The sequence below is a fragment of the Clytia hemisphaerica genome, unplaced genomic scaffold (genome assembly GCF_902728285.1).
Source record: "Clytia hemisphaerica strain Z4C2 unplaced genomic scaffold, Clytia hemisphaerica genome assembly, whole genome shotgun sequence".
NCBI classification, from domain to species: Eukaryota; Metazoa; Cnidaria; class Hydrozoa; order Leptothecata; family Clytiidae; genus Clytia; species Clytia hemisphaerica.
Genome location: NW_027103748.1, coordinates 251336 through 276724, shown reverse-complemented (window position 1 = coordinate 276724; position 25389 = coordinate 251336). Strand labels below are relative to the sequence as shown.

The 25389-nt window shown below is 38.6% G+C and overlaps 2 protein-coding genes and 1 non-coding gene across 5 annotated transcripts in view; 1 reads left to right on the top strand and 2 right to left on the bottom strand.

The window, feature by feature from the left end:
• The window catches only part of LOC136805405 (rRNA N6-adenosine-methyltransferase ZCCHC4-like), a 55541-nt gene extending 34509 nt beyond the window's left edge, over window positions 1-21032 (top strand). Inside the window, exons 11-15 of one of the 3 annotated variants that reach the window (XR_010846395.1) lie at window positions 344-404; window positions 594-668; window positions 974-1072; window positions 15534-15641; window positions 20946-21032. Coding sequence is in view for 1 of the 3 variants with exons in the window: in XM_067061984.1 (XP_066918085.1) it covers window positions 344-404; window positions 594-668; window positions 974-1067 (230 nt within the window). In the remaining 2 variants the exon portion in view is untranslated. Of the gene's footprint in view, window positions 1-343; window positions 405-593; window positions 669-973; window positions 1073-15533; window positions 15818-20637; window positions 20866-20945 lie in introns of those variants that run through there. The other 2 variants (XR_010846394.1, XM_067061984.1) reach the window with 2 other exon arrangements.
• Window positions 1077-14962, bottom strand: LOC136805404 (titin homolog). Its single transcript, XM_067061983.1, has 5 exons — window positions 14069-14962; window positions 13607-13773; window positions 11602-13368; window positions 2573-11054; window positions 1077-1992 (listed from the first exon to the last, which is right to left on the bottom strand). Exons 1-5 carry the CDS (start codon window positions 14851-14853, stop codon window positions 1476-1478), a joined length of 11718 nt encoding a protein of 3905 aa, XP_066918084.1. The 5' UTR covers window positions 14854-14962; the 3' UTR covers window positions 1077-1475.
• Window positions 17148-17230, bottom strand: Trnal-uaa (transfer RNA leucine (anticodon UAA)). Its single transcript has one exon. It is a non-coding gene; the product is annotated as a tRNA-Leu (tRNA).
• Window positions 21033-25389: the final 4357 nt, after the last annotated feature.

Here is a 25389-nt window from a genome sequence, read left to right as displayed (position 1 = left end):
GATATACAGGAACTTAGTCGACCGCGCGCACATTATACCAAAGGAGACGCGCTGCGCGCGTAATTAAGACCATGGTCACTATGTGGCGCCGTCTGACGGAATTGGATATTCTTTTGAATTCTTTTATTTGAAATCTCTAATGATAAACATCTTTTGTGAAAGTTGTCTATCATGTTCAAACCTATTAATAATAGCCCCCGGTGGGGGCTACTAGTGGCCGCCTATAGCAGTGCCTATAGACCAAGGGTAAGGCCTTAAAGCCTTTAGCTGTCCTATTGTGTAGACTAGAACCACGCGAGATCAAAGAATGAATAAATAATTTTCAATATTTTTTCATCAAAAGGATGGTTGCATTGCACTGAATGTAAACAATGCCTTCCACACGATCATAAATGTTCCAATAAGTAAGCATGTTTTTCTCTGTACATGTCCCTCTAGTAAGTGTCTACTTGAATGTTACCCAGTTTCCTATCATAAGGTTTTCAATTACTACTTTCCGAGTATACTGGCTAACGAGGTCTAGAAGTCTGTTAATCTGTATTTGTGTTGCTTTTGATAGCTACCCTTTGACATTGTAATATTTTCCGGTTTAGCCTTAAATCAAAATCAGCATGTCATGTCTGTGGTGAGAAAGATCATAAACGAAAAGATTGTCCAAAAAGAAAAGGGTAACGAAAATATTTTCTACATATCTTAAATAGTCGCTAACGTTTTTGTTAAAGATGAATTGAGTCAGACTTTTAGGCGTGCATTGAATTAATTGTAACCACGTCCTCTATATTTGTTTTCACTAAGTATATTTTGCTCCCCGACTGTTTTGCGCCTTTAAGTGATGATTACCTGTATATGGAATTTCAGGATAATTTATAATGCAATATTGTATTCATGCGATTTGAAAGTGGACACAAACTGCTTTTAAATTAGGCCAATAAATGTAAGGAAGGTCTAGAAAGGTTTTACTTTCGTTATTTAGGACTATATCTTCTGAATCACAAACCAAGGCTTCCCACAAGAGGAAGATGAAAAGCAAGAAGCACAAAGCTGCAAGTAAAAAGAACAAAATCTGAAGAAGGTGATTGCTTTTGATCAATTTTAACTAGATTTTTCGAAAACAAAAATTAGGAGTAATATTATGTAATTGTGTATGTACATTGAATTTTAAAAACATGAACTAAAAATTGAAATAAAAACTAATGAACTAAGAAAAAAATTTGTCTATTTACAATCAATAAAAATTTACTAACAGTTAGCAGTGTTTGTTATCATTTGAAATTATTCCAGCCTCAAATCGAATGCCATTCAGTAACATTACTTTATTGTTTAAAAACCTCTATTCGTCTTAGCTGGGACCCTAGTGCATGAAAGTTTTCTCCTGGTATAGTCTTTCTGTTTACCCACCGGCCTCTTGTGACACGATTCCATCAGTGAAGCGCTTCTTTAATCCCTTCAAAATTTCTCAACTTTTCAACCTTTTGTCACGTGCGAGAGCCAGAGAATCTTGGGATTGCACTTCTCCTTGGTGATTCATTGGAACAAGTATACTTCATCGTTGGTTTGTAAACAAAAGAGCGCTCCTCAGAAGGAGAGTGTATGACGTTTGTCGAATACATCTTACTCCCTGTTCTCGTCAAGAGCTCACGATCAGAACATCTAGCGCTTGCCTCAGAATCGGTATTTTCGTCTGACGTAAATTTGGCAGATTCCGTATCACTAGTATGGGTTTCACTTGTTACTACGGGAACGTCAAAGGATAAAGAACCGTCCGTTCCGCATAAATCAAATCGATTGGTTTGTTTTTTCAATGGTCGGTCCTCGATGTATTTGAATGTCTCGATAACCTCTTCTTCGTAAGTAAATCCACCCATGGGTACCTTTGTAACAGTTCTGGTTGATCGAGGCGGGATGTTGTTAACAGTGGGTTTCTCGTTCGTTTTTGTTATTTGAGATATCCCATTTTGTTGGTTGGCTTCTTGGACTTTCTTCTGTCGTTCGCTGTGTAAAATAAAGCATTTATTATGATGATGTAAAAACAAAGACAGCCTTATATAGATGATAGTTTACATATTTCAACGAACTATGACAAAGTGTCCCAAAACAAAAAAATACATTTTCGGCCAAATAATATTTAATAAATAAGATCAATAATATAAATCAGGTCAAAAAAAGAAACGAAGGGTACACACTTTTTTTATAAGAATAGTGTACTTTGGATGAGGGTCAAGTATTCTTAAGAAAGTGCCAAAATTGAGGGTGAAATGTTCTTAACGTATTCTTACTTTTTTAGACTTGACTTTTTTACTAACATGAGAAATGATCAATTTGAGAGTTTTGGACTTTTGAGTGAACTTTTGGGTTAAAATTACATTTCTTCCTCAAAGCTTAAATTCAAGTGTAACAAAGGAAGCAGTTTTTTCTGTTAATCAAATACAAAATGACTATATTCTTATCAAATTCTGTGACACTCATCCTAGAGGGTATTCTTAGGGTATTCTTACGACTTGGCCAATTTTCACTCTGATATTCTTATAGAAGATATTCTTATAAAAAAATGCGTGTAGTTATAAATACTCACGCAGTTTTTTCTCCGTCGATGCTATCAATAGTATTCGCATCACTACTGTACACGTCATCCGCAAAACTGAACCCCTCTCTTAACCCCAAAGCTGCTGGACAACTTGCTCTCCTTAGATGTCGGACAGCTTCCAAATCTTTCTGCAAACGATCATTCTTTCGTTGACGTTTCATCACGTCTCTCTGGTTTTGTTTGTTGGTGTAGCTTGCGTCTAGAAGCTCTTTGTTACTTTTGAGGTCGCCGTCCCCGTTTAAGATGCCGAAATATCGTTCGTGATGTTCGAAGCTGTCGTAACTATCGTCCTTAGAACGTCGTGGTAGTCGAAGACCGTGTCCGTGCGCCGTTGATGACGTGTCGGGAGATTGCGTGAACGTGACGTTTCGGTTAGAGATCAAGATGCGTTGATCGAAACGTTGACGTAATGCGTGTTCCTCAGCTTTTGAAAGTTGTCCTGATTTAATGATTGGTGTAGCGATAATAGTGTTCTTTTTCATTTGTTGTTGAAGGTTTTTCTTGTTGACTTTCTCTTGTCTTGTCAAATGTTTGATTCCCAAAACACTGTCCTGAGATATGATCTTTGGTGTCTTCTCTTCTGCTTTAGTTGCTGTGTCGTCTTCGGTAAAACAGATTAAAGGTTGAGGACTGTTCTCGTAAGGGAGTTTGGTGCTGTTTTTCTTTGAGTTGAAGCCACATTGAGGTGCAGTTACGCCATTCACTAGACACTTTGAAGCCTCTTTTTGTTCGTGCTGGCTAATTTCCAATGCTATCAAATCGATTAATTCTTTCTCTGAGAGATTCGATGCGTCCAAATCGTAATTGGCTTGCGTTTGCAGGTTTGTTCCGTGTTGCTGTTGTTGTTGGTTTTCGTTCGTTTGATTGTTCTCGAATTGCGTGATATCGAATGTGGGTAATAAAGCTGCTTGAGGGACAGCTCTTGGTGGAAGATCGTCACGAGGTTGAGTAATTGATCGGTATTGTTCCCTTTGTTCTCTTTCCTGTTGTTGAATGCGAGATATTTCACGGAGCTCTTCTTCCAACGTCTTGCTGTTTTCCTCAATCTGCGAGATGTTCTCGAAGAATTGCAACTCGGCAATACGCTGATTGTTTTGTTCAATTATCTGATCCAGTTGTTGTGATTCCTCTCTCGCTTGTTTGTTTTTAGTGGAGTTCACTTTCGCTTTCGTTTTTGCTTTGGCAACCATTTTGGATGACGTTGTCTTTTTTTTCTTCTTTTTGGTAGTTTTAGGTTTGTATTTGTTGTTGGGCGGGAAGGAGAATCCGCCACTGATGACAATACGCTCGTCGTGTGATGATGTAGTTCCAGAAGAATCCGCCCTTACCAAGGGAGGCTTACTGAATGGTGAATCTGTCGTTTCGCCCTCCTTTATTGCTGGCGTTTTCACTTTTTGATCGTGGAGAATGATAAAGCATTCTTGTTTTGGTTTCGGTCTTTTTGGTTTCTCTCTCATCACGATTCGTGGACTTTTGACTTTACTTTTTCGCTGTGATGGAACGGCTAGACTTGCAATCTTTTTCTTCTTTTTTGCGACTACTTTCTTTTTAGGTTTATCAGTTTTGACCACTGGTTGATCTTCAACTTCCTGGATGTCTTGTCTGCCATCTTTTTCATCTAATTGTGTGACGTCACTTTTCGGTTTCTTTTGGATTGTCTCTTGCAACATGCGTGGCGAATGGCTTCTACTTCTTTTCTTTCTCTCAACTTCGACTTTGGTTGATCGCTCTGGGGATTTACTTCTTGATCTTGGTGAAATCTGATCTTTGCCTTGATTAGACAAATCTTCCATATCGATTGGATAGTTCACCTTTTTGGGTAAGTGAGACGAACAAATGATGGGGAAAAAGTTGTAAGGCATGATTTGGTTTTGGATCAATTTACTCGGCGTGTTTTGCATGACTTTATCAACATATGGCTCACCATTGTCGATACTTGGTATGTATACTTTACTGCTTTTTCCAATTGCAATGGCTGGCAATTTACTGCTCTCTGAATCTTTAGAGGGTGACAAAGGCTCTTTGATTCTTTCTTCAGTTTTCTTGCTCTGAGACATGGTTTCTTTCATTTTGACATCAACTTTCTTTATTGTTTGCTCTTTTTGCTCCTTATTTTGAAAAGTAACGTGATGAGGTGATGACTGCTTGCCTTTCACTGGTTTTCGATCACCACTGTCGTCATCCATCAGTGCCACAGCTGAACTCCTTGGAACATAATCTTCCTCCATGGTCACGTGATAGGGGATAGCTGCTGGTTGGACTGCACATTTTGGAATCTGTTTCTCAGCACCTTTCAATGGTTTCACTTCACTTGAGGGCGGTATTTCGCGTGTAGGTGCTGTTCTACGCAAGTACTCTTCCTCTAAATATGCTTTCTTACGCAAAGCTTGTAATTCGTCATGTCGTAATTGTTCTGGGTCAACGAGTCCATTACTAAGCAAAAATTCATCAATGATGTTGCCTCGATCTCCCAGCATCGGTTCCTCCTTTGCCTCAATCTTCTCTTCTTCTGCCATTCTTCTTTTGTTTGAATCTTTTGAGTTCTTCATAATAGAGACTGGTTCCTTGTATGATTTCTCTTTTGATTGCTTTTCCTTTGGTTTTCGCTGTCCCTCTGTTGCGTAAGGTGCCTTTAGATGATATCCTGGACTTTGTCTCAATAAATCATCTGTGGACCTACTATTATAGATTATGTTGTATTTATCCAATCGTTCGATGTGTCCTTCATATGGTCTGGTGCGTCCACGGCATTCTACGTAACCGTAACTATCAGATGGTGACCATGTTTCGCGAAGCTCACGTCCATCAAAACTTCTTGATAAACGTGGATTATTTGGTCGCTTTTGCAAAGGAGTGCTTCTTGCTCGATAGTAGGGACTATGGTAATTAAAGTTTAAGTGGTCGTATGAATCGCTCAACCCTGGATACGTTTCTTTGGCATCTGTTTGGAAGACTTTACGATCGTTGTTCAAAGATTGCGTGAGTTGTGGTTCAGCCATAATGCGAGGGTCGGGTAAGATACGGTGATGTCCCAACATTCTGTTTTCAGGGTCATCAAACTCGCGTAAATGATCGTAACGCTGATGTGTTTGATTTTGTTTTGATGAAGGTCTCTTGCAGCTTGGGTACGAATGTGATAGATTGTCTTCTTCGGGGTGCAAAGCATGATGGATGAATTGTGATTTCTCAACGTTGTATTTATCACGAAGTTTTCGTAACCTCTCGTCTCTCTGTTGTTGACGAATCAAGCTTCTTCTGCGTCTTTCTGCCTCGTTCTCTGGCGTTTTGACCCTGTTATTTCGAGGACTCTCTACGGATCGACTTCCTCTTTGTTGGTTTTTGGAATTCCGACCATTTGGTAAATCGTTCTCGCTCTTCGCTCGCTGATGTTTGTTAGGTCTCATGAAGTTGGCTTTGTTTGTTGTTAAATTCCCATTCTTGTCAGTGAGTTTGTAAGTCTCTGCTTCTTTCTTTGATCTTTTCTTATCTGGATTTTCAATATCCTTTTGCCTTTCTTGAATCTTCTTGTAATTGTTTGGGTCGTCTAAACTTTTGCTTCTGGGTGAACCTTTTCGCCAGTTTTCTTCTTTCTCAAACAGTTCAGTTGGCTTACTTTTCTGTTCTTCGGTCTCCGAAGCTGTTGAAGCATCGTCAGGGTTGTACGAAAACATTTGTATAGCTTTATCCTTTGCTTTCTTATGCTTGGGCGTTTTGACTTGACGATAGGGTGAAACGTAAGGCACCTTTTCACCCCCCTTGGGCGTAACTGAACGTGTTGTAGTGTTTCGTTGATCTGTTTTAACTGGACTTCCTTGTCTGGATTTTCTTGGTGAGACTTCTCTTGATTTGCTGTTTCTCTTGGAAGGGCTTTTGGTTCGCTCTGCGCTTTCCTCCCCATTGGATGGCCTATGCATCAATTGTTTGGTTGGTGACTGCACATGCGCAAAACGATCTTTTTTACGTCTTCTGTATGGTGATTTAGGTTCGACGACGTCATCGCCAGCCGATTGAGTCACGTGGCAGCGAGCAGGAGAATCCATGATTTTAGGTGAGACTTTGACACAACCATGAGCTGAAGAAGTTTTGGGAGCATTATGAGTGTAATCATAGAATCCGGGAGATTCGTTTTTAACGATTCCTTGCACCTTTGGTTTTTTGCTCTCGCTTTTGAAGACCATTTCATCTAGATATTTTTGACGTTCAACAGCTGTTGTGAGATTGGGGTTATGTGCACCGATAGCCAATGAGTCTTCTTTGTTGAACAATTCCTCAGTGCTGATTGGTTCTTTAGGTTTACTACTGCTTCGTGATTGGTGGATGGGGATTTTACTTCCACCTGAACTGTTGGAGAACAGGGAATCAACTGAAGAGACAGACGATTGGCGCACGAAACTTCCATCGCCTTTTTGAGGTATCTGGTGATCTGATTTGCCTGGGTAATAGCAAACGATTCGCTTGGGTGGTGAAGTATCCTTTGATACTTTTGAAGAAGTGGGCTCCTTTGTTTTTCTATTTACACTTGGTTTCTGGGAGGATTTTGGACGACCTTGACTTTGGTCCAGTTTGATTTCTTTTGATGGACGTTGTTGGTGTTTTTCATCGTTAGCCTCTGATCGTGATGAGCGATGACTATCCAGGCTATCAAGGTCCACATCTCGTTGCTGACTAACTGAACCATGACCAGAAAGCTGACTTGCATCCTTAGATGGTTTAATTTTCCCTTTTTGTTGTCTGTTTCTTGTAGATACGCTCTCCAACTCTCCACTTTCACCACTGTCCTGATATTTGAAGCTATGATCATCAGTGTCTGATGAATCGTCTTGGTGTCTTCGTTGTGTTTTTAATGTTCGTTCTTTCTTTCCATGTGTTGTTTCTCGTTTGGTAGGGCTTCTTCCACGACCCATTGATGGTGATGAGGTGTTGCTGCTGCTTCTTCCATTTGCTATTCGTTTTATTTGTGGTGAGGATGGGTTGGAGGAGCTATAACCTCTTAATGATGCTGCACTGCTTGCTAAAGATTGTCCATTACTTCGATCACTTGATCTCAAATATTTTTCATTAAGTTTCGGGCTGTTGGCAGGACTCTTTGTTGGGATTCGTGATGGGCTATTCAAAGGACTCTGATTGTTTTGTCTTCCCCGTTCACCGGAGCCTGGTCTTGATACATCCTTTTGACGTTGGACAAGTGGACTTTGTACTGGACTTTGATATTTCCTGTGGCCTAACGAAGGACTGTGCATTGGACTGGAATTTCCATTTTTATAGACCTGTTCATTTTTGCTGCCAGAACTTGGTCTATTATTCAAGGATTGAGAACGCTTTCCCACAAGAGGGCTGCTCTGGACACCTTCTCGATTTCGACGACCATTCAAAGGACTATGTGAAGGGCTTTGGTACACCTGTCTTGTCAAAGATGGACTGCCCATGGGACTAGAATCTCTTGAACCAGCAGTTGGAATCTTATGATGATATTCTTGTTGGTTTTGTCTGCTCATCTTCTTTCTCATGTTAGGGCTGTTGAGTGGACTTGCTTCCCGTGAACTTCCCCTTACGTGTTTTGATGTAGGGGGTGTCGAATGTGACCGTTTCGGTGTTGGTGGCGTCGAGGCGGGTGTTTGGGTGGAGGATGAGGGCGTTGGTTTTTTCATGTTCAAAAGTTTTTCTTGTGTTGATTTATTTGGTGTTTTATGGTTTGAAATAAGATCTGCTGGTGTTGGTCTGCCCACTTTTTCTACACTCAATTTCTCGCCATCTTTTCCTTTGCTGTTTGCTTTCAAATCACCAGAGTTTTCTGTTTTTCCAGAGTTGCCTTTCAACACATTCGCCTCATTTCCATCCTTCATCGATTTTGAGCTTCCCGCCCTCTTCACTTCTTTGGTGACACCGCTTGGTCTCCCTTGGTTTTGCTCTCTTTGTATCGAATCATCATTTCCCTGTGGACGATCTGTCTTCTTTGAAGACTTGCCAGTAGCTGTTCCCAATGTTTTACTCTCTGGTGAAGCATAGTTTCCTCTTGTTTTAGACTGAGTTGTATTGTCTTCAGGTTTTGAGTCTTGCTTCAAAGGTCGATCTTTTGACGAAGGGCGTTGACTATCCCCTGATGTGTGGTGTGTACTCCCCGGAGAAGCATGTTCGTGATTTGGTTTTTGATCTCGTTCAATTCTTTCCGAGTCTCTGTCTGTCTGGGTACCAGCTTTCTCTGCTCCCTTTCTTGGCGCAGGTATTGGTCTTCCTTGTTGGCTCTTCAATGTATTCTTTGTTGTTGGGTCAGCCTTATCACCTCTAATCTTTGATTGTTTATTTGCATTATTTCCTAGGATTTTCTTTTGGTCTTTTAAATCTGCTACTTCTTCTCCAGGAGCCAAACCTCGTTCTGAACTTTTTGTTTGTTTTGCTTCTTTGAAACGTTCTTCATCATCTGATAACAGGAATCGATCATTTTCACTTTGATCTTCTTTTATTTCTTGCTTTTCAATTTCATCTTCACTGACTGGTCTTCTTCCCTTAATATCTCCCCTCTCATTTTCTTGACTTCTTTCCAAAGAACTGTCAACATCTCCAGCGCTTGGTATTTGAACTTTCAATTGACGTTTCCCTTCACTTCCAACTGTTGATGGTTTCTGGGTCGGATCTGCTGTAGAATTGCTTGACTTTTGTCTCTCATTCTGCGTTTGATTTCCACTCGAGTTGGCTGGCGTAGCTTTCTGCTGTGGTGAATCCTTCTCAGTATTTTGTTGTTTTGGTTTCAATTTCGATTTCAACTTTACGAAAGCACCGCCAATGAACGCCCAAGGCGTTGGTTTCTTATTCTCTGGATTTCCATCGCCACCACCCTCTACTTTCTTTTGGTCATCGCCCATTGGATTTGATCTGTTCTGAAGCTCACCAGACTGACCAGCAGATTCTTCATCTGTATCTCCTGGTGTTTCTTCAGTCAGTGAAGCATAACTTGCTTTGACTTCCCCAAAAGTGACTGGTTTTTCATTGATTGATATCTTTGGCTGTCTGTCTCTCCCTTGTCCTTGTTGTTGCTCTTGTTCTCGTTCTTTATGCATGGCAGCTCTCTCCTTCTCTAATTGGTTTTTGTTCTCCACTTGATCACCAATGATTGCCAACTCTGCTCCTACTATCGATGTTTTTGCCAACGGTTCTTCGTCCCTTCCTCTTCCTCCCTCTTGTTTATTGTTTGGTCTTTCCGTTCGTTTTCGTTCATCTTTAGAGAGAGAAATGTTGTTGGCTTTTTCCTTTCCACCAGTCGATGTTTTACCAAAACTTGATCCACTTGTTCTCTTTGGCGAAGACTTGTTCTCCTTGTCTTGTCGAAGCTCCCCTTTCCTAATTGTTGTCTCCTTTGGCTCATTACTTGATGTTGAGCTTCCTTTCTTTGTCGTTAGATGATCACCTTTTTGTTGTCGATCCTTTTCATCGATGACTGCTCCTTTAGCTTCACCAATGGTTGGTTGTTTAGCTAACCCTTCTTGTTCTCTGGTTTGATCTCGTGTTTTGTTTGACCCTTTAGCACTTTCCACTTTCTCTGGACTCTTTCTGCCTTTCCCTGTTTGATTTGAACCAGATGTGGACGCACCTTTTCCTGATTGGCTAGCATTGATATGTTTGCCATCAATAGCTTTCCCTCCTTTTTCTGGAGCTGAGTTACTCCCATCGCTACTCATATTCCCATCTTTTCCTGTACTGTTATTGCTGTTTTTATCAGGTTTGTTTGCTCCCTTCTCTGTAGCAGATTGACCAGAAATATTGTGCTTCCCTTTACCAGTATCTCTTTCTTGGTCTGATACAGATCGACTCCCATCACCCTTCACCTTCCTTTCTTCTCCAGTACTTTTGCTTCTACCATCGGATGGCCTTCCGCCTTTTCCTGACACCGCTTCACTATAACTTCGCGGCTCAGCTCTTTTATTGATACCTTTCCCTGCGCCTAATACTACTTGACCGGATCCAACTCCAAGTTTTCCTTTGCAATCAATTTTGCCTTTGTTTTCTGGATCTGCATCTTGATCATATTCAGCTGACTCTTCATGAATTGGAGACATTGGAACATCCAACAATCCTTGGTGCTCGTAAAGTCCATCACCAATCTGCTCAAACTCGAAGACTGGTGGTTGTCTAATCTGGACATCAGTTGGTCGTGGTGTATCTCCACTATAACCTTCATCTCTTTCTTCTACATTGTCCATTGTCGCTGGTGGTTGTGGATGCTGTGATCTGAGCTGAGAGAGAAAGCCTCGGCCACTGTCTTGAAATTCGTCATAATTTTCGACAGGTGACAAGTATTTTTCTTTCGATCTTGGAGAAAGAGAGTTAAACAAATTTTCAAGGTTTTCAAACTCCTTGAGGTTTTCTCTATCTTTTTGTGTTCGTTCGGAAGGCATGTTGCTTGCTTCGTCGACTCCTTCATCTGTGTTGTTAAGTTCAGCTTGCAATCGGTACGGCTGAAGGAGGTGACTGTCGCCTGAAAATAAAATATAAATATCAAATTCTGTTATTACTGCCTTTGGGGAAAATATTAGAGAACAAATTGTATCTTCTGAATTTCGTTCGGGAGTACAATATATTGCAGTATATTGAAAGTATCAGTCATATGCTGCTAGAACACAAAATCCTTCCCTTCTCTCTGTCTCAATTAGTTTCGACTAATTTTATTCCCCTGACTGTTTCATTTTATGTATTTTTGAAGGAAAATACAGCCGTTTCATCCAAAGCGATCTCCAAACATTCTAATGCCATTCTATTTTATGTATTTTTGAAGGAAAATCTCATTATTGTTTAACAAAGTCATTTCGAAGTCATCTTTGATATGCCTACTTTTTCTGTGTTTATCTTATATGATTTCAAAGGCATCTTAAAGACCCTTTCAATATTCTGTATATATGGGAGGGAAATATAATGCACATGACTGAATTGGTTTCGTAGCTACCATACTGTACTAAAGATTCTAGAGAAAGGGGAAATATGTTTCTTTACTGCTGCAATCCAAGAAGAAATATGCGACCACTAACCTTTTTTGTTCGTTACATTCAAGGGTAACTTTGGTTGGCTCCTTGAATTCCCTTCCCCATTGGTCGTGGACTGGTTACTTGAACCGCCATTAGGTTCACCCTTTCCTTTTTTGCTTCCTCCTACATCTTGTAGTTTCGCAAATTCATATTCTGGAGCGCTGTGTAATTCTCCAACCAGTTGGTTTTGTAGGAGAGCTTCCTGCTCGACTGGTTGTTTGGAGCTGGTCTGTTTTGTGGTCTGCATTGCGTTTTGGCCGTCGTTCTTTATTCCTGCTTCCGAGGATTTACTCTGACCTTTTGCCTGAGTTTTGATTCCCTGCTGAGCCCCTGTTTGACTTGCACCGCTTGGATGACCTTTTCCTTTAGCTGCAGATATTACCTTGCTTTCCTTTGCACTTCCAGAAGAAGCTGCCCCTCCTTTAGATTTCGATGAGCTCTTTGTTTTCCCTTCTCCTTCTCTCTCCTCAGAAATTAAAGATCGTCTGTTTCCTTGTGTTTTGCCAAGACCTTCTTTGATTCTTTGTCGTCCTTCACGAGACAGTGGTCGTCCTTGAGCCAAGGCTGTATGACCTTCTTCAGTCTCCATTAACTCGTTGGTTAGATCATCGTCACCCTCGTCATCATTTCTTGTGTCTAGTGCACCATTCATTTCACCATCTCTCGATCTTGACCGTGAGAATGCTAGTGGAACATCACATTCTGAGGACACGCTTCCACGATAAACGTACATGCTGGCAACTGATTCTCTTCGTTCTCCATCTCCTTTCTCCTCTTCTTTTGAAGGTTTACTGGTTTTCTTCAACGAAGATTTTTCCTTTCCTTTGATACCTTTGGCATTTTTTTCAGCATTGACTACAGATGCTTTTTTCGCTTCAACAGGGACTTTTCTACTGGTGTTCCATGATGGTTTTACTCCCGTTGCTTGAAGATTTTCTTTGGAACCTTTCAAATTTTCCTTTGACTTTGGACCTACTTTTACTCCAGTAAGGCTTTCTCTTGAACCTGATCGACTCAGACGTTCTGCAGAGGCTGATCGACTTACTCCTGGCAATTCCCTTTCTCCAGATCTTGATCGATTGAATGCAGCTGATTCACTTGCCAATCTTTCTGTCGAACCAGATGATCTCGAATTAGAGTCAAGGCTTTCTTTTGAACCAGACAATCGGGAGTGAGATCCAAGACTTTCTTTTGAGCCTGATCGATTCAGAGCACTAGCAGATGCTGATTGACTCGAAGCTGATAGTTTCTTTTCTGCAGGTCTTGACCGACTGGCGACTGACACAGTAGTAGCTGTTTTGTTTCCTTTGACACCTGTGGATTTTTCGCCTTCCTTTGAACTTGATTTACTTCCGGTAATCGTCGATGGGCCACTCTTTAAACTTGATTTTCGCGTCGCTAAACTTTCCTTCGACCCACTGTTTGGTTTTTTTCTACCATCGAGTGAAGCAGATCGATCGCCGGACGTCGATCTTGCGCGTTTCGTGCTTATAGGGCCAGCTGAAAGTGACCGGTTGCTCCCTTTCCTCCCATCCCTGGACATTCCAGCACGGTCAGCAAACATGACTTGTGTCCTTCCATTCTCCACAAGAGGACCAGTATCTCGTGCAATGTTTATTTTGTCGAATGGACCAACAATTCGTTCTAACTCTTTACGATTTTCTGCTCTCTCTTCGTCTTTGATACATCGCAAACGATAATCTTCTACCCTTCGCTGCTTCTGAATGTACTCTTCTAATGCTTCCTGTTCTTGTCTTGTCTTGATCTCCGCTAAAAGTAGAGAATTAACAGGTTATCTTTTTTGAAATGGAATTGTCGATATAAAATTGACAAGGTGGGAAGTATTGCAATATTGGATCTGAGAAATGAAAGAAAATTCTAAGAAAAATTAAAGACTTCTGTTTTAAGAGAGACTAAAAACTCAAATAACTAAGGAAGTTTTCCTAAAGCTGCCGGATTTCTAATGCTTGACTGAGGATATGAGATAAACAGAATCTTCTGTACTTACAATCTGTACCGATGGTTCCTATAACAACAGGAAGATCGAGATGAATTTCGGCGCCGTAATCTTCGTACATTCCAACACGGACGAAATAATCAACGCGAATGTCAGTGTGTTTGTTGTATGTAGGCCCCACCGTTGGGACAGGTAGCTCGTGGTCTTTCCATTTCAAACTATTCAAGAAAGAAGAAGTTAGTAGTATACGGCCTCGACAAAATTTGCAGATAAATGCTTAAAAAGTTTTGTCAAAAATTTATTCGCTCTGACTGCAATTGCTTTTGGAAGAGTACTTTGATACTTGATTTATTTTCCCGACCTTGATATCCGAGGAACGATAAACTTCCAAAATGAATATCGATGGATCCAAACTTAATTGATTTATATTCATGGAAAGTTTTCTAGCATGTGTTGTGATCTGATATGCACAATAATTTTAGAGAAATTCCCATATATCATTCGTTAACTCACCTCCCCGAAGCTGGGATACGATCGCCGGTTGTTGTTGCTGCATCTGTTGTGTATGTCTTTGTGCCGAACCTCGCCTTGCATCGAATTCGTCTGACCAACTTGGCGTATAATTCCTTCATCGATTTTGTTGATTCGTTTTCTGCTGTTGCATTTATCATAATGGTTTCACCTTGAAAGTAATATGACTTACTCAAACAGCTCTCTAAGAAGAGAACGCCTGTCGACAAACAGTTTGTGGTGACCGGCTTCGACTCAGAAGATCCCGGAAGATATGATAGCTCCGGTCGATCCGGTGAAATGAGTTCATTTAAAACGACCGCCATTCCTGAAGTGCGATCTTTCTTTCGTGGTCTTTGTAAAATAGCTTTTAGATAATATTTAACATGTCCTAAGTCTCTTTCGATTGGGCTTTTGAAAGTTGGAGGAAGGTTTTCGGGTATGCGAAACTGAAATTCGTATACATAACGCCCATCATCGTGAACGGGTGCAATTTTATTCTCTTTTGAGGAATTCCCAAACGCCCTTAAACCAATATCTAAAATTCTTCGTTTAGTTATCCTGCCATCACTGTCTTTTGATTTATCCTTTAATCCTTCCCCGCAAACTTGTTCTAACCATTGCCCCGCACCTTCGCCCTGTAAAAATATCTTGATGGATTGAACTTCAGTTTTCTCCTCCAGCTGTATGTAAAGTTCACCCCGAAGTATTTCACCAGGCAGATAAGCCAATTTTTCATTTTTGGTTTTGACGACAAATTCTGAGATACTGCTGATACCTTTCGTCATTTTGTCATTAGTTTCAAAAATGTCTAATGTAGAGTGTTATTATTAACCGTCCAGCAAGTTCATCTGCTGTATTTATTCTCGGCGTTAGTGCTTCTGTTATTTTTGTGCTGAAATGATAGAGAGATGAATATTTGTTCAAGCAATCAGAACTTTATGATTCCGTTAGCGCGCAAATTAGATGATCCTATCGTCTACACATTATCACTAAAAAAGGGAAAATTCAGGAGGCGGGATAGATTTGAAAACGAAGTTCAGTTCGGGGCGGAGTAAACAGTGGCGGAGTTTTGTTCAAAACTCTACCGCCACTTTTTTCCCGTAAACCGCCCTGACGCCCTGACTCTGCGCGTACATATTTTCCCGCGTTTACTAACCGTCTAAACGGACTATCGCATCGTCTACGCCCAAATAAGATAAGCCTTTCAAACATTGGAAATTTCTTCGAGTAACGAATTAAGAAAGACCACCACAAACAATAGCGATATTAGCGGACAAATTCTAAATTCCAATTTGAAACCAATTTTCTATTTCTACAAATCTCAAATTCTATTTCCGTAAAAATCCAAGCAAACAAATCAAGAGAAATCTCAGAAAAAAGTGAAATCAGTTAACTTTGTGATTTTTCAATCAAATTTCTTTATTTGAAAGCTGCAGTACAAATTTTTGTTTTCTTTTTTTTGCAGATTTTCGGTGGATGCAACCAGGACAAGAAGAATTTTGATTCACTGGCAAACAGCTTCATTCAAAGTTGAATCGGTCATTCAATGTCCAGATTTCATTCAAAAACGGGGGTAAATAGCATGTTCAAAATTTTAAATGGTTTCGTGTTTTATATTGACTTTCAGTATTCTAGTCGACTTTTTGCTATTTTCAGGCTCATTTTGAGCATTTCCTCGTTACCATTGACTCGTTTTTTTTAAAGAAATCAGGCAGTTTATTGTAACCGAAAAGTCTTTCTATATGTTAAGGCATTTCACTACTTTGTTTTCATTTTTTACCCCCTGAAAATTGACGTATTTTCAAGATTTGACTATGCTTTACTATTCAGTAAATTGTGAATTTTTTATGAAAAGCCCTAAGGCTTCTATTGTTGCCATTTGATTTTCAACTTTGGACGAAGATTTTCTTTCCACTGCGTACGCACTACGTTGAGATAAATCAATTCATAACTGATTGTTTTTCCAATAATATTTGAATTGACATTGCATCAATATTCAATATTTTTATGAACAACTTTCAAGATTGAGATCGTAAATTCAGGCTTATGCAGCTTTTTCAATCACCGCACATCCTAATGACTCTTCTCGTACCTTCTCTAGCTTAGTAGTTAGTAACGTCGCCAAGTTGTAAGTGGTATGTAAATTTTCCCGTTAAGCGGGCGATGGACACAGCTGTGAACTGTAAATTCGCTTCCAAACACGTGCTAAATCAATCCATTCTTCCACGTTTATTTTGATATCAGATCAAAGTTTTAAAATTATTAACATCATTGAATATTTGGAAGCTTTTGCAATTTCTTAGGAAGTTAGACTACCAAAATACTCGCAAAATGCTAAAAATAAGAACATATCAAAAACTGTTAAAAACTGAAAAAGTATTGAAAACTTTACCCTTTTTAGGTAAAAATATAGTCGGATTTTCAAAATTTTACACCCTTAGAGTGCACTTTTTCTCATCTTTAATAATTTCAAACCTTACAGTGCACTTTGGGAAGCTTGGAAAAGGAATCCTTAAGGGTCGTGCGTACGGGGGGGGGGTAGGTTGTATACCTTTAGTACCCCCCCCCCCCCGGGCATATTATCTGTCTAGTCAATTTGTTAACCTTGACAGAGTAAACCAACCTGTCAATCAAAGTTAGTAAACGTCAATCAAAATAATTTTCTTATCATTGTGCAATAAAAATGATGAGCTAGATTTGTTGTCATAGTTACGTCACACTAAATTTGTAATCATTCTTTTTAGTTTTTTTTCTTTTGTGGGTCTGTTTTATCGTCGGGGAAACGCAGAAGTTACACATCCCTTTCTAGATATTTTTAGAAATGTTCTGCCAAATTTTGAATGCTGCATTTTCTTTGTTCCATGTAGACCATGTAGCCTATTAATAAACATTAAGTTGAATTGTTTTTGTCCATCTTAATTGTTCTCACCGTATAAATTAATACACCCACGGCATGGCCCGAACAAATGAAAATCGATTGTAAAGGGTAAATATATGGCCCTAACATGGCCAGAACAAAATGTTCGGTAAAATTTAGTGAAGCTTTTAAAACTATATAATCTTACAAGTAAAATAGGTTTGCCAGAAGTGGGGTTCGAACCCACGCGGACATTCGTCCATAGGAACTTAAGTCCAACGCCTTAACCACTCGGCCATCCTGGCTTGAGATGACGTGTTGAATTTGTTATATTATTACTTGTATAATTGCTCAAACAATTTTGCATCACGCTGGAATCTGTCAGTGGGAGGAGGACGGAGGGGGGTACTGACCTTGACCAATAAATTGCCGAATTTACAATGTTCGATTTTGGCTGCGATTGGATGCAAACCTAAGCAGTCAAGGACTATTGCAACTTAGGATAAATGCGAGTATTTAGTCTAAATAGGATAAATTATCCTAACTAGGATAAAGTCTATATCCTAATTAGGATGAAAGGAAGAAAAACTTGATTTATTGAATAAACAACTTTGAGATCCACGTCGAGATTTGCATGAATCTGAGTAATTTAGAGCCAGGAAAACAGCAAAGGATGCTTGAGAAGTTTTATCTCCCAGTCAACGTGCGTTTAGAAGTTATTCCATTTTTAAGAAGTACTTTGTAAACTCCAAATGTTCATCGAACTTTCTTTTTGGACCTACCCCGGTGGGGTAGAGGTCCTATAAATTAACCGATGTCCGTCTGTCCGTTCGTTCGTCCGTTCGTCCGTTCGTCCGTCTGTTACCAGCTTTTCTCAGGATTGGCTCATTAGTTTTTTCTGATTTTTGGCACAATGATGCAAAATGGCAATGCCCAAAATGTGACGGAGCCCGATTTTGGAAAAAAAAATTTCTCCGGCCGAAAATGCCGGAAATATGCCGGAAAAACTGGTTTTTTGGCATTTTCTCGAGATTTTATCATTAGTTTTTTCTGATTTTTTGCTCAACGATGCGTATTAACAATGCCCAAAACATGGCTGAGTCCGATTTTGGAGAAAAAAAAATTTTCTGGCTTAAAATGCCGGAAATATGCCGGAAATCGTCGTTTTTGCACATTTTCATTGGCCTTTGTCCTTATAATTGATTGTTTCTTCATTCAAAAACATTATTAATAGCAATGCCCATCATCAAGCATGTTTTAATTTTCAATAAAATTGATTTTTGAAGCCGGAACTATTTAAAAATTGCCGGAACAACCTATTTTCACCGGAAATACAGTATTTCTTGAATTTCTCGAGCTGTACTTTATATTTTTTTATGAAATTTTGCACATTGATGCAAAATGACAATACCTAAAATGTGACGGAGCCTGATTTTTGAAGAAAAAAAATTTCGGCCAAAAATGCCGATAATATGCCGTCAAAACCGGTTTGTTGCCATTTTCTCGAGATTTCATTAATCGTTTTTCCCGATTTTTGCATGAAGATGTGTATCAGCAATGCCCTAAGTGTGGCCGATTCGGATTTTTGAGAATCATGTCATGCCGGAAGTGTGCCGGAAATCGCCGTTTTTGCAGATTTGAATTGGACTTTTTCCATATATTTCTTTGTTTTTTCACTTAAAAAAATTATTGATAACAATGACACCATCAAGCATGATTCAATTGTCAACAAAACCTTTGCAAATTTGCAACCGGAACTTTCTATTTCTTTTTTCCCTAAATCCCTCCCCCCCCCCATTAAATATCAATGATGAAATTTAATGCATTTTCGCTAACGCTATATTTTCTTAATGATTGTTTTTCTCCTTATTGCTATCTAAGATGAATCAGTTAGGTCCATTCAGCATATTGCTTGTTTATGATGATTGTTTTTTAAAGAAAATTTCCAAATAGAGATCTTGATAAACAAATAAGATATAACACAGGGTTATTTACATTTGTTTCAAGTAGAATGAACAGAATGAACACTTGCATTCTTACAGCCTAATTAGGATAATTTATCCTAGTTTGCAATAGTCTTTGACGTCTAAGGCTCACCACTTCCAAGTTTTTTTTGTGACAACACTGCGCACTTCTAAAAATATTTTAGAGACGCAAAAGTTTCCCTCGAAAGATAGCCGTTCTGGTCAGCAAAATAGATACCGAGTTGTAATAAATTAGTTGATGATAATAGCGATATAATTTGTGGTTTGACGAGTTGTAAATCTAGTCTGTGATTCATATATAACAACATTTTTGATGAAAAAACAAAGTTGATATTTGGTCACTTTTTGCTTCCCCGATTTAATTAAGCCCGAAAATTCCCCGATTTTTGCCACTAGGGGGAAATTTTGCTGGCCAGTACTTAACTCGGAAATTTTAACTCATTTTGCGTAACTCGACATTCATTTTCAAGACCAAACAAATTTTCATTGCGCGGGCCGCTTGCTTGGAAATTTCTAGTCTGATTCGCAGACGACAATCTCTATTAACCAGACCTCGACCTCGACCCTGACTCTTGAAAAAGCCGACCCTCGACCAAAATACAATAAAAAGCCGACCCTGGGTAAAAAAATGCTTTAGTGACTTTATAAGAATTTTTTTTGGATGAATATTCCATAAACTGATTATTAGAACACTTAAAGAATACTTTAAGAATAGTCGTCGGTGGAGGGGGGAGAGGAGGATGAGATCCATTCTTCACAAAGCCCCCCCCTGGGCATCATATTTATTGACCAACATGTATAATTAGCCTCTCGTATCCATTTTAGGCTTAACTTACGTTTTAGTTTGACGCACGAGAGATTATATTATCTTCCACTCACTTCCTGGCTACCACTCACAGTCGCACAGTGAAACATAAAAAAACAGATGATAGTACCCGGGGGGGGGGTCGACGACGAGGCGTTGACATATTCTTATAAAAAGTTTCCCACCCCCTGCTTGTCTGCTCAATCTTTAGTATTAGGATATGTCAATCTCATTTTAAAACACTGCAAAAAACTTACAAAAAACTGTTTTTTTACGCAGGGTTGGCTTTTTATTGTATTTTGGTCGAGGGTCGGCTTTTTTGCAAGGGTCGAGGGTCGGCCTTTTTCAAGGGTCAGGGTTGAGGTCGAGGTCGGGTCAATAGAGATTGCCTTCGCAGACCTATACTTCCTATAAGAAACTTTTTTTCGCTAGATGATGAACAGAAGCCTTGGAAATTTCCCGCCGTGACAAAAAGTCAGAAGTGCGCAGTGTCACTTGAGCCTTCTGGGCCATTGACCCTAGACAGTTCTTGTTCACAAATTTTATAATATAAGAACTGGAAGAAAAGTGCATGCAAACTAGAAGTGCGTGTTTTGAGCCTTCTGGGCCATCGTAAGATACAACTTGCGTTGCCTTATAAATTGATCTCTAAAATTCGAAGAAATTTGCTTTCCCCTCGGAAAGACACTAGCTGTAGCTTAGCGGCTAGGCTCCTGGCATCCAACTTTTTTATAAGAACATACCGTTGCATTAAACACCCGGGGTACTAAGTTTCAAAATCGAAAAATATAGGTTCTAAAATCGAGGAAAAACCAAAATTTGTGAATTTTGGGATCCTTACCGGGACTTTTTTTCCTAGAAAAGTTTCAGGGAAATTTAACCTTTTTAGGGATAGATATTGTAGTTTTTGCTTTTTTTGTAGATATTGTAAGGCTGGTTCATAACCGCCCCTGGATTTAACACAAGTGAAATTTTTCAAAGCGCTGATTGAACCGAATATAGAGGAACTGTTACTTCTTTCACGAGTCAACTTTTAAAAGCTGTATACCGTGTGGTATCAATGGTATCAATGAACGCACATTAAAATTGAAATTTTATTTTGGTATTTTGGTATTTTTTTCGCTACTTCATTGTGTACATCCTTGAATCAAAAGGTTTCAAAATTCAAAATGTTTTCATTTTTCATGAGGCCTCTCTGTTACCTTAATCAATTCATTTATTTATCAACAGTTCGTTTTTTGTCTCGTTTCAATCGTATTTGGATTCTAATGCAATTTCGTACATAAATGATGAGAATTTTCAAAATGACAGTTCATTGTACAGCTCATTCCTATCCCGTACTACAATATGCGATGAGGATCCCGTACTGCAATATGCGATGAGGATTCCAGTCGAAAAGTTGCCGCCACTACTTTAATGGGATAAATTTTCACGGGGATTAAATTTCGTGGTATGAGCTCATCCGCAAAATTTAACTATTTCGCGGGGACTTAATTTCGCGAATGGACTTTTTGGAGACAATTTTCCTCCTTTTACTGCCAAATCATGTACCAGTATGCTGAAATACGTACTATTAGCGCTTCTTTGATACCAGTAAACATTTAACTTGACATTTTTTGAGTTTTGTTTAAAAAATATTTGATTAAAAAAAAAATTAGAATAGAAATTACTTAGAAAATCCCCAAATGTTTCTGACAGAAAAGCGTATAACTATAGGTTGTACAACATAATAATGTCACACCCCTGTCTCAACAAAGAATGCACCCTCTGAGATTAAGGGGGGCTAAACCATTTTTGCTTGATTGGGGGCTGTATCTTTCGAAAAAGTCTGGGGGCTAGCTTGGTAGGGGGCTGAGTGTTGTATAATAGAACTGAGGGCAGAGCTGATAGGTTGAAGATATTTCAAATTATGTCAAAAATCTATGCTGTGTGAAAGGTTTTATCCCTCTTGAAAAAAAATAGCATGCAAAATTTCTTTGACATTTTGCTTTGTGAAGGTGGGGGCTATGTTTTTAGAATTTAGCTGGGGGCTATTTTCCTTAGCTGGACCTGGACCCCTCAGGAACAAAGTGCTGATGTTTTATGGGTGGGTTAAATTGTTTAAACTTACAGGTCCTCTATGCAGCTAAACATAATCTAATGAGGATCACAAAATTTTTATTCTCTACCCTGGGATAGTAGTTAAATATGACTTTCCAACCAACTTCAGAGGCAGTCTTCTTAGCCTTTTTATTAGGGATGTTTTAGGGCAGATATTTTTATCGGGGAGATTTTGTAATTTATAATTTTTGAAAATATTTTTACAATTGTTTGATGATGAAAATTCAGGTGGAATTTGAGGCTGAAACTTTTTGTGTTGAAAGTGCCCTTTTAGTTATTTACCCCTTAAAACCTACAAAATGGTTTTTCTCGAATAATTTTTTATAAAATAGTCCTTATGTCAAGTTACTATTATTACAATTAGATCATTGGTACATAAATATTTTTTGTACTTTAACCCTTTGGATCCGTGACAGGTCAGGTTGCTGGATTTCTATAAAATTTTCACCAGATGGTCTCAAGAAAATATACCCATTTGAAAACCATGTGTTTTGAGTGGTTTGTAAGATCAATGAATTTTTCAGTCTCTATCACAGGTTAAAATAGCCGTACTGATTTTCTAATGGAAAATTACCCATTTTTAGCTCTTTTGACTTTCAGCTTCTTACAATATCTTGGAAAGTAGACAAACTTGTTCAAATATTTTTTCTGCATCTGGTCAGTACTAAATTTGGTCGTATTTGTATCTTCAGATGATTCCAAAGTTGAAAATTGACGAAAAAAAAATATTTTTCAGAAATTTTGGTAGCTAGGCAACCTAGGCTGGTTGCTAGGAGCAAATAATCATAAACTTTCGAATATGTATTCGGACTCTACGTTTCATATGCTTTCAGAAAATATATAGTTTTACAGGTGTTTACAAAACCATCAAATAGGCATTCTTCATCGCATTCGCCTAGGTGTCAAGGAACCCTGAAATACCAAAATAATGTGCAGATCCAAACCAAAGGGTTAAAATCGAAACCTTAAAATTTACACTATTACACCTTTAAAACCTGTAAACCTTGACCCCTTTCTCATAACTTATTGAAACTTTGAAATTGCAATTCAGATACTGAACCGTGATTAAATTGATCAAATACTTGCTAGAAATCCATCCCAAAACAAGATTTGTATTTTTAAGGATTGCATGCCCATAATGCAACTGCTCCTGTTTTTTTTGTCAAAAAGCGGCTTTGGAGGGCCAAAAATTTTAATGAGTTCATTTTTGAGGCATCATGGTACTAATGTTTTTCTAAATCTCTATCAAATTTCTGACATTTTGGTATGCTATATGACCATGTTTTGAGAAAGTCGATTTTCATATTTTATTGGCCACTACCATGCTGGTAATACGATTTATGGATTCCTAAAGGTAAAAGTTAAGAAAAACATCACTCCAAACCAAGCCTTATATATAACAATTGATCAGAAATTTCAAATGATCGTTTTCTCTTATTGGCTGCTATTCTATAACTATTTTAGTTCAGTATAAAGGATTTCAAAGAAATTACTGACGATGTTAAACTTAAACGTTTTAATATTTCAGCTTAAATGTCTGATCTAAAACCAAAAGTACCAAAACCTACAAGTCTCATTCTTAACAAAACGTAAACAACTCTGAGACAGCATCGAGCACTTTTCGCACTAAGAAGAACTAGAATTGTGCTATCACAGCGTAAGTTTTCTATAAAAGCCTATTGACCAAATTAATTCTCCAAGAAGTTATTCACGTGTTATTCAAAATCTATTTTTCGAGCTACGGAATTTGTTGATGAATCAAATATCGGTCACATAAATTGTAACAACCTTTTAGGCATAACTGAAATTATCAGTTCAATGGTTTAGAAAATGAAAATATATATTTCAAACAGCACGCTTTTTGAATTTCTTCAAATGATAAAAAATCATCACGCCATTCTTGTTAAAAAATATTATTATATAACATTTCATCAAACATTCGAGCAGGCGGTGCCCCGCCCTTCTTCATTGTCAAGATTAAAAGAAAACATCTTCTCTACATTCGGTACTGGTCTCTGCATATATCCATTTGAATCTTCACTGATCATATATTTCGATTTTCTTGAACTCTCACTTTCACCAGGGTTGAAAAAGTTACTAAAACTATGAGGTTGGATATCACTGGAAGCTTCCAGGGCGTCGTGAATGTTGTTGAAAGAGGATTTACAGTTGAGATGTTGGAAACGATGTCTTTCTTCTGTATCATCTTCATCTTCGTCATCCTCACTGTAACTGTCGTCGCCATCATCTCTGGTTATATTATCCGCTTCTTGTCTTGTTGCTCCATCAATGTACCATTCTTGATGTTGGTCAGACTGTTCCTCGTTTTCACCAGCACCTTCTTCGATATCATTGTTTGTCGATGAGTGTTCTTCATTTTCTTCTGAAGAAGCATTATGAAACATTACAACTCTCTTTTGGGATGGTGAGTATGGTTCATTGTTTTTATTTAGCGTGTTTTCAGATGAATTTTCAACACCACCCTCTTCTTGATCAAGGTTCACGATGCTCATTTTTGTACTGGTTGATTTTTCTGAGCCACATTGTACGAAATCATTGTTCTTAGATTCGCTGCCACAAATGTTTAATGATGATATTTTGATTTTCGCCAACACGACCAGTTTAATCTGATAGTTCACGAAGATCAATGCGACCGGCTGTAAAACGCACGAGAAATACATAAGCCATTGCAAGAATTTTAACATGTGATATGCTATTTCTCCAAAAGAGAAATTATCGACAAACCATTCAGTCAAACAGAACAGATAAATAGCATGTGGAACCCAGGTTATTTGAAGTACTTGCGCTAAACGAAATGAACTTTTCATGTAATGAAAATCACGTTGTATGATTCGTTTCCCGGCCACTGCTTTGTTGTAAGTCCCAATCGAGTTTCGATGCTGAGAGCATTTTCGTTTATAAATTATATTCATGACGGCCATTAGAAGTAGGGGCAGAATAATCATGAAACCATAATAAAAACTAACCAAGTCTCTTCTCGAATGTTGATACGATATACACAAGGATTTTTTTGACATCGAGATCAATAAAAATGTCATTAGGGCCACCGCACTTGAACTTAACCACAACAAAGATATGGTAAATTTTAAACTCAAACAATTCTCTGGCTCAATTTCTTTATCTTTTTTCAATGATTCTAATCGATGTCTGATTTTGAAAAAGCCTTCATAAACCAAGAACGATGTCATCAAAATACATGAAATACACCAAAAGGATTTTAAGAAAAGAAATGGTTTACAAGCGTCGTGTTCCGTTAGCCAAGAATCACCAAATCCTTGCAGAAGGGTTACTAAAATACTTCCGATGATATTACTGATTGCCAAATGGAGTGATATCTTGGTGCAAATGTAAGGTTTAGGTACATAGACAACAGCAAGAATCACGATAGCATTCAAGATGAATCCAGCAAGTGCAGTGAGACCAAAACCCACCAACTCTGCTGCCTTCATACCTTCGCTCAATCTATTCTCCATCATTGTTTATGTGATCTAAAAGTTTTTATTTTTGTTTTCCTTTTCAAAGCATGATTAAAATGTATATCTTCAAGCAACAC

Excerpts from the sequence above, each read along its gene's own strand:
- LOC136805404 (XM_067061983.1), bottom strand. The coding sequence starts at position 14,853 with ATGACGAAAGGTATCAGCAGTATCTCAGAATTTGTCGTCAAAACCAAA. Across the intron at positions 11,055-11,601 it reads GAATGTAACGAACAAAAAAG|GCGACAGTCACCTCCTTCAG; the intron begins GTTAGTGGTCGC and ends TTTTATTTTCAG. Across the intron at positions 1,993-2,572 it reads ATCGACGGAGAAAAAACTGC|CGAACGACAGAAGAAAGTCC; the intron begins GTGAGTATTTAT and ends TATTTTACACAG.